Raw genomic sequence first — 9,615 nt, forward strand, 5'->3', positions numbered from 1 at the left:
GCGCTGTGACCTCGGTCCTCCCAGCGGTGGGAAGCGAAGTTGTAACCTCTTGTCCCTCCGGTGAACTCGTCGGTGCCTGGCCAAACAGAAATGCGCAGGCGCGCTAACGGAATCCGGTGGATGGATGAGGAGCGGCGGGAAAATTTGAGTTGTTTATACGGAGAGTAATAACAATAACAATTTCCGATCAGGCGCGGATGAGGTGGATCACGCTTTAGGATAGTATCTCGACAACGTACTGATAGTGAGAGGTGAGAATTGGGCTGGGGTGTACCCCTGCTCGCTCTCTTTCGTTTACCTCAGTGAAGCCTGAGGCCTACCAGCTGCGGTCTCGGACTATGGAGGGACCACATTCCTGGTGTCTCTCTCTCTCTCTCTCTCTGTGTGTGTGTGTGTGTGTGTGTGTGTAAGTGTAAAAAGAAGTATATATTATGTATATGTGAGACAGCCCCCTCCTGCTTGAATTGCTTCACATTTGCCGTGCTCGAGCTCCTGCCCAGTCTGATTTCCCGCCCTTTTTGCGGAAGGTCACGTGCGGGTGGCCGAGGCCACTCGGCCCCTCCAGCCCAGTCCGCTCTTCGGTCGAACAGTTGCCGATCTACTGTGTGGCCCTAAATCCACTTCCCTGTTGGCATGTTCAAGAACGGGAGCAGTTTTACTCCGCCCAAAACCGTCTCAGTTTTGGAAGTCTCCGTCAACAAACCTCATTTTGGTCTTTTCCTACCACGACCCAAAAAACTCTTTAAAAAAAAGTTGAGTTTAATGATCATAAAATCACTGTCGATTGTCGGGAAAAGAACTATCTGTTTCACTAATGTCCTTCATGGAAGGAAATCTGCTGTCCTTTAATTGAGCCTTACTCTGGGCGCAGTTTCTAATCGAACTGTTTACAGATGTTATTACACACCTCTGGAGAGGGTGGGACTTGAACCTGCATCTACTGGCTCATATGTTGGGACACTGCTACATCAACTCTGGGCAATTGGGGATTGGCAATAAAGACTGACTTGCCAGCAAAACCCACATTGTGTAAATGAGTTCTTTTTTAAGAAATCTTTATAATTGCCAGAAGTACATTTTGCAGGTTTTTTGGTTTGATCCTCTTGCCAGCCAAAGAGAACACTCCTCATGTGGTTTTTCCCTTTGATTTGGTAATCGTTAAATTTGTCCTGATGAGTGCAAGACAAAAAACATTTGATTTTTTTTTTGCAGCAACAAATTTGTACTAGCAAATGACCGTTCCCAATGCTTGCTGAAGTTTGTCATCTCTAAAGCCAGTCTTGTGAATGTTCTCTGCAGTGCCTTCATATCTTGCATAAGGGACAGTTTCAGAACTGAATGTTACTCCAATTGAAACCAATCATTGTTCCTATAAAGATTCATTATAACACCTTGGATTTGTTATCATTAATGCTAATTATAAAGCTTGGATCCTGTTGACTAACTCAGCTGTTTTCCTGTCTGAAATGGCTATGCAGAGCATTTAAGTTCTCCATTTGTCTTGTAAGCATGGAAGACTATTGACATCTCTTTTCATCCCTCATTAACCAGTGATACATCTCATCTGGTTCCAGTCACTTATTAACTTTAAGGACTAACCTCATCGTTTTAACAGTTTATTTAGCTCTTTTAGTGTTTTGATTGCTTCCTTTTTCTCATGACATTGGCAGAAATGTTTGTTTCCTAGTTGGAATGGAACATTGATGAGGAATATTCTCCTGAACATACTTGTTTATAACCCTACACCCCACCACCAACACCTCTGTCCTTTCACTATCAAAGACTCCTCTGTGGAAGGGTTACTGGAGTTGAAACATTAACTCTGCTTTCCCTCCACAGATCCTGTCAGAGCTCCCTAACTCCCCACCTACACTCACCTTTACTGGCTCCATCCCCGCCTCTTCGACCTGTCTGTTTCCTCTCCACCCATCTTTATCCGCCTCCACCCCCCCCCCTTTTTTTTTCAAAACCCCCTTCCCCTCCCCTCCCATTTCTGATGAAGGGTCTAGGCCCGAAACGTCAGCCTTTTTGCTCCTATGATGCTGCTTGGCCTGCTGTGTTCATCCAGCTCTGCACCTTGTTGTCTCCTGTCAGAGCTGCTCAGTTTGTCCAGTGATTTCTGTTTTTGTTTCTGATTTCAGTTTTGTTTTATATTACTGTCAAAGACTGTTAGGATAATTAACACCCCCATTATTGATATAACATTTTGCAGTTTTTGGTAATGTCCTTGCAAACTTGCTCATCCGAATCATTGGTAGAAAATACTCAGGATAATAATGTTTCTTCTGATGTCTTGGACTCAGTGTTAACTCTTTCTTTGCCTCTACACAGTTGCTGCCAGGTCTGTTGGATTTTTCCTGTACTTGGTTTTAACCACAGTAGATTCTGCCCTTGATATATCTCTCTCTTTCTTTATTCTCTTTTTTCCCCCAGCATAATGTCATTTTTAATAAATTTATGCAGCAGTACCTTGTTCCTTCCCTATCTTTTGTGAGCATTCTGTATTCTGGAATATTTAGTACTCAATGTTATTCTTTTCTTCACCTGGGTATCTCATCCTCACAACATCTTGATGCAGTCTGTGCCTACAGCTCATCAATGTCATTCAACATGTCATATATTTACATATATGTGCTGTAAGTCTCGTTTAAATTTTATTGCATTTCCTTGAATTTCTTAACCATACCATTTCTTGTATTGGTGCCACTTCCTCATCCAAATATGAAAAAAAGACTAAGTCTAATCTAAATCCTGAGAATGCACTGTCTGGTTTGAGGGAATGTTATTTCAAGTGTTGAGGAAAATCCGTGTTTTTTCCTGTTAAAGGAAACATTGTCAATAAAGTGAGTGCATTTTTTTTAACCACTTGTCACTTTTTTTTGTTTTGATTTTAGAAATGTTGGCTTTTTTGTTAATGTATTGTTTCTGCTTGGGATTAATGCAGACATACAGCATACCACTTTGCCGTTGGATATTTTAAAACTCCATTCATTCAGACCCCAGAACAGATTGTAATGCACTAACCACTATGAGTGGTGGGAAAGTATTTGTAGAGACTTTAAGGAGAATTGCTTATCATAAAGCCAGTCAACTGAATGGAGAGAATTTTGATTGGTGGTTTGACATTGGAGATGAAAAGAAGTTGATCGAATGGTTTTGCCATAATATAAATGAACAGAATGTATTGACTGAAGAAGAGTTGACTGAGTTCAAAAGCCTTGGACCAAAACATCGCCTGAGCCAGAAAGACTTGGATAAGGTCTTGGCAACCTGTCCTAAGGGAGCAGAGTCCAGACATGGCAACCTGCCAGTAATGACGGTTGAGAAATTGGAAGAGGAGGTTAAGGAGCTACAGCTGATTCGCAATCTTAAAATCCAGCGACGGAATAAGCAGCAATTGATGGCATCAGGAATACATCATATGCCAATGAGATTAAAGGACGAGGAGGAAGAATGTACCAAATTGTTGAGAGACACCCAAGAACAATTGGTTGCTGAAAATGCTAAATTGAATTTTACTCTCTCAAAGGTATTTGAAGAAGTTCAGCAGCTTACTGCCATATATTCAACCACTGGGTCAGAAAGGCGACCTGGGCAACAGACCATATTTTTGTCACAACTGTCACTGGATAACTATCTGCAGCAGGAAGAGCAATGCACAGCAGCTCTTACTGAATATACAAAGAAACAGCTTTTTAAAGGCATAACTGAACTAGTTGAGAGCTCCGACATTGAAAAATTTCAGCTGGTGGACATAACTTCTCAATCCTTACAGGGAGAATGCAATGAGATACGCACAGACTACCGACAACAAATGGCTAGAATTCAAGCAGCATACAACAGTGGTCAGCGACAGTTAATTTTAGCAAAAGCAAAAGAACAGAGCACCAAGGCTAGACTGCAGCATATGGAGCAAATAATCTCCTTGATGCGAAACAGAAAGGTAAGCTAGTTTTTCAGTATCAAAAAATGTGATTTTTATGCCCCTTCTCTTATTTTGAAGGCCCACATTTGCCCAAATCTTTCTCAGTTTCACTTAAAATGTAACTGGCTGTCTTTTAAGGCATTTGCCACTGGAATCATGAAATCTAGAGCAGAGTAAGGATGGTGGATTTCCTTTTGAAGATGGCATGAGTGAATGAATTGGAGGTTTACATAATCTAGCAACTTCATGATTATTTCAAATTGTTTAAGTTTCAAATTTCTTCTCCCCTCTGCATTTTTTTTAAAAACAAAACTATGTTGGGATTTGGACTTGTATTGGACAAGGGGGAGATGATCTACAGTCATAATGTCAAGCAATTCGGAGTCCTAGGCTCATGCTCTAGGATACTATCGTTCAAATCCCAACACCAGAAGTTGGTAGAATTTACATTGTTAGTAAAAAAAAAAAAAAAAAAATTTAGAATCAAAAGCATTTCAGAAATGGTGACCATAAAAGCAGTAATTATAAAAACCCACCTATAATATTAATGGCCTTTTTAGGTAAGGAAATCTACCCATCTTTACATGGTCTGACCCACCTGTGACTCCAGACATAAATGTGATTGGCTTGCTAGGCTACTTCAGAGGCATTCAGTTCAAGGACAGCTGAGGATGAGCAACAGTTATTGGACCAGTCTATGACAACCTGCATCCCATGAAAGAACTTTGGGGAAAGATTTTCTGGAAATTAGTTTCTAAAGGGATTTCTCACCTTTACCATCTTGTGAAATGTTTGATCGAATACTTAACAAAACTGTTGCAACATTTGTGTACTATTGCAAAGAAGTTTAATTGGCTGTCTGGCTTTGTTTCCTCACCAAAAAATATTTGAAGTAGTCAAATATAAGGTGCATGGAAGTAAGTGAACAGGCAACATGCATATTAAAGTTGCTAAGGATAGAAAATAATGAATGGTTGGTTGTTTTATCAGACTGGAAAGAAGTGAGCAGTAGTGACTGACAGAGGCTAGTATTGTGGTATGACACGGAACTTGGAAATGGAGTAAGCGCTGAAGTGAATAATAACAAACCATGGGAGATGCAAACTCGTGAAATGGCAGCTGAAATTACACAAGTTTTAATGTGACTTGATTTGTAGATTAAATGAGACAAATCCAATTGGTACAATTTTAAAGGGGATGAAGGATTGTTTGTATGTATGTATGAGTGGATGTATGTACACGTTCTTAAAGGTAACAAGACCAGTTGAGAAGGCCCTTAATGAAGTCAAGGATACTGTATGTTTTTTTAATTGAGAAATGGAATACAAAAGTGGGAAATTATAAAGATTTAATTATAAAACTTCTAGTAAATATGATGAGCTGAATGGCCCCCACCTGTGCCATAACTTTTATGTTGCTCTATCATTGTTTAGACCACAGCAGGGGTGTTGTATGTTTGCCTGAATTGAATATTATAGGGAGGATGTCAGGGAGACAGTTTCTTTTGCGAAGCCCTTTAAATCTGAGGTAAACATGAGATTTTATCTTTACACATACTTGTTATCTTCTATCCTTTTTGCACTCCAAACTCTGACCTGTGTCTTGCAAATTGGTGATTGCATTCTTACAGTGCCTTACTTATAATGCAAAATGTTAGTATTTGTTTATTTTTATGTGATCATCTGTTACTTGTATTCAGTTTTCTGTTGAACATTAATCGAGCTGGAGTAGTTCGTGGAGACTGCTTTGCTATTCAACATGTTGATCTTCACTTTCAACCCCATTTTCCTGCCTGCACTGTTTTATTCCTTTGTCTGAGACCAAAACTCAATGCCTCACCCTTTAATATTTTGGTACAAAGCATTCAGGATATGGAATTCTAAAGGTTTGCGATTCTTTGAAGAATTCCTCTTCTTGTCTTGGTCCTAATTGATTGACCCATTACGTGGATTACCCTTGTGTTGCAAATACTCCTGCTTTCTTGTGTCTACCCATATTCTCTGGAGTGTATGAAAGGTGATTTCACTGAAACGTAAAAGAGGCTGAAGGATCTTGACAAGGTTCTTTTAATTTAAAAACAAATTCACTATGGAAGTTGTTTGCTGGACTAGCATTTATTACCCATCTCTCTGTTGCTGGTGAGTGAAATTTTAAAAAAAAAAGCAACAGGCAAGAACTAAGAACTGGCCTGTCCTGCTGCTTCCATTTGCCTTTGTTTTTGTTTATTTGTTCATGGGATGAGGGTGCCGCTGTCTAGGCAGCATTTATTGCCCATCCCTAATTGCCCAGAGGGCAGTTCAGAGTCAACCACGTTATTGTGGGTCTGGAGTCACATGTAGGCCAGACCAGGGAAGGAGAACAGTTTCCTTCCCTAAAGGACATTAGTGAACCAGATAGGTTTTTCTGACAATTGGCAATGGATTCATGGCCACCATTAGATTCTTAATTCCAAATTTAAAAAAAAATTGAATTCAAATTCCACCATCTGTCATGGCAGGATTCGAACCCAGGTCCCCAGAATGTTATCTCGGTCTCTGGACTAACAGTCCAGTGATAATACCATTACACCATCGAATAGCAGTCTTAGATTGCCAACTTCCAATCTCTTCGGGTTGTTCTCGAGTCTAGGGAACTTTGAAATATCATGACCAGCATATTCCGCCTCTCTGTAGCTATCTCATTTAAAACCTTAGAATGTATGAAATCAGGTCTCGGATCAGTACTGCTATGGTGTAGCTACATCACAGGAACTGCAGTGATTCACAAATGTGTTGTATCACTTCCTTAAGTTGATGCCAGTGATGCTCACATCCATGAAAGGATTTAAACAAAAGCTCTTTAATTTGTCAGATTTAGTTCCTTGAGTTTCGTGAAGACTCTTTGAATTATTTTAAATTATTTTCATTCCTGTTTGCCCCAATGTTTTTGTATTATTTGTCTCCTAATATGATTGATGTTGGATATCACTGATACTGTTTATACAAGAGTAAGTTGGAGGCTAGGAATACTGTGGTAAGTAATTCATCTGTGTGTCCACCATCTATAAGACAGAAGTCAGGAGTGTGATGGAATACCCTCCACTTGCTCGGATGAGTGCAGCTCCAACAACACTTGAAATTTGGCACATAGAGGATAAAGCAATCCAGTTGATGGGCAACAAATCCCCAAACGCTCACATCACCATCACTCAGTAGCATCAGTGTGCACTATCCACAAAATCCATTGCAGAAATTCACCTAACGTTCCCTAGACAGTAGTTTCTAAACCCATGACCATTATCACCTAGATGGACAAGGTAGCTGGTACATGGAAACATCACTCTCTGTGTTGCCCTCCAAGACACCTCCCCTCCTGAGTTGAAAATGTACTGAAGGAATGGCAATATTTGCTTGGTCAGAATCCTCAAACTCAAATTCTGATCGCTATGCCAAATGGACTGCAGCAGTTCAAGAAGGCAGCTCACCAACAACTTCTTGGTAATTACAGATTGGCAGTAAATGCCAATGAAACCTATGTCCCCTGAATGAATAGGAAAACCAAACAAAATTTCAGTAAACTAGTTTGGCTTTTGCAGCAGTTAGCTTTGTGGTCCCATGTCCTTTATTTATTTTCTTAGTACCTGTCTCGTTCTGGTGGGGTTGGCAATTGGCATGAAAACATTTTCTTTTGATTCCAATCCTTGTCGACAAAAGAACAGGGACTTGTAAACTTTAGTCTTCTGTTGAGATGTAGAGAGTGTTTTTCTGGAGTTAGCACCCTCTGCTGCTTAAATGAATCTATTGTAAACATTTGACAAGAATAGAATTCAGCCACTGTTTGTTATCTCCTTACTTAGCTTTTGTATTTGTCACTTCGAGTTTATTTCTGTTTGTCCTCATATCTGCATTTCCGCCTTTTTGACATGGAGTGAGTCATTGAAACAACAGCAATAGTATACTTTTTCACTCAGCATAGACATTGGTGTAATTGTAACAGAATGATAAAAATGAGACCTTCTGAATTATGCACACCCAGCAGTTAGTGGTTTGAGGAGGAACATTGCCCTGGCAATGTCATAGCTTCCTACAAAACACCCTACTCGGGCAAGGAATTTTACAAGGATGTTATAAATAAATGCATTAAAGAATGCTTTGAGGAAAGTTTGAGGTGTTACAGCTAAGATGACTTTTTTTTTAAAAATTGTATTTGAAACGTTTCAGCAGAGCAATTTAAATAGTTGTGTTCTATTTGGATAACTGAAATTTTCCTGCAACTCGTAGTCCTAGTTTAGTTCAAAATCAGCAATCTGCCAAGTAGTGGTTGTCATTAGGGTACCTAGCCTTACCACAGAGAGAGAGTGATTAAGACAGTTCATGTGGTTCTTGTTGTGAGGTAGGTTACAGTCTCAATTTTGATACTGTAAGTTGATGGTTGCTAAGCTGAATTTAGCACTGTCTTCACTGTTGATTTAAAAGTAAGTATTGGAGTAGAGCAAGAGACAATTGCCCAATATCAGGGAAGAGTAGCTTTTTTGACCAAATATACTTACAACTCTCGATTTTTATGTTCCATCTGTGGCTTCACGAGTTTGTGTGACTTTGTTTTACATCCCCCTTCAGTAAGCCATGTTTCCTGTTCAGATCGAGATGGTGAGCCTTAGTAAACTTGTTGACAATGAAGGCAGTCTTTGGGCCTCGCTGCCTTCTTGCCTAAGCAGCTGCTTTGAGCTGTGGCCGATACAGAGCTTGTAGGAGCCAGGAAAATGTATTAACTATTTCTGCTTTTTTTTTTCTCTGCCCTTATATTTTTTCCCTAGTCCCAAGTGTTGAGTTTGATTTATAGTATTCCACGGAGATCCAATTGGATAAGGACAGGCTAGGAGCTGCTTGTTTTGAAGCCTATTGGCTTATAGGTGACAACAAGGTGCAGGGCCTTATGAACACAGGCCAAGCAGCATCACAGGAGCAGAAAGGCTGACATTTCGGGCCTAGACCCTTCATCAGAAAAGGGGGAGGGGAAGGGGGTTCTGAAATAAATAGGGAGAGAGTGGGAGGCAGATAGAAGATGGATAGAGGAGAGGATGTGGAGAGAGACAGACAGGTCAAAGAGGCGGGGATGGAGCCAGTAAAGGTGAGTGTAGGTGGGGAGTTAGGGAGGGGATAGGTCAGTCCAGGGAGGACGGACAGGTCAAGGGGGCGGGATGAGGTTAGTAGGTAGGAGATAGGGGTGTGGCTTGAGGTGGGAGGAGGGGATAGGTGGGAGGAAGAACAGGTTAGGGAGGCGGGGACGAGCTGGACTGGTTTTGGGATGCGGTAGGGGAGGGGAGATTTTGAAGCTTGTGAAATCCACATTGATACCATTGGGCTGCAGGGTTCCCAAGCGGAATATGAGTTGCTGTTCCTGCAACCGTCGGGTGGCATCGTGTGGCAATGCAGGAGGCCCAGGATGGACATGTCATCTGAGGAATGGGAGGGGGAGTTGAAATGGTTCGCGACTGGGAGGTGCAGTTGTTTATTGCGAACCGAGCGTAGGTGTTCTGCAAAGCGGTCCCAGAGCCTCCGCTTGGTTTCCCCGATGTAGAGGAGGCCACACCGGGTACAGCGGATGCAGTATACCACATTGGCAGATGTGCAGGTGAACATCTGCTTGATGTGGAAAGTCTTTTTGGGGCCTGGGATGGGGGTGAGGGAGGAGGAATGGGGGCAGGTGTA

The 9,615-nt window shown here is 41.2% G+C and overlaps 1 protein-coding gene across 1 annotated transcript in view; it reads left to right on the forward strand.

The window, feature by feature from the left end:
• Positions 1-78: 78 nt before the first annotated feature.
• Positions 79-9,615, forward strand: part of haus3 (HAUS augmin-like complex, subunit 3) — a 23,306-nt gene continuing 13,769 nt past the window's right edge. The window contains exons 1-3 of the mRNA XM_048594132.1: positions 79-251; positions 2,945-3,943; positions 4,064-4,098. Coding sequence (XP_048450089.1) covers positions 3,029-3,943; positions 4,064-4,098 — 950 coding nt within the window. The 5' untranslated portion in view covers positions 79-251; positions 2,945-3,028. The remainder of the gene's footprint in view (positions 252-2,944; positions 3,944-4,063; positions 4,099-9,615) is intronic.

The sequence above is a fragment of the Rhincodon typus genome, chromosome 3 (genome assembly GCF_021869965.1).
Source record: "Rhincodon typus isolate 14 chromosome 3, sRhiTyp1.1, whole genome shotgun sequence".
Taxonomy (NCBI): Eukaryota; Metazoa; Chordata; class Chondrichthyes; order Orectolobiformes; family Rhincodontidae; genus Rhincodon; species Rhincodon typus.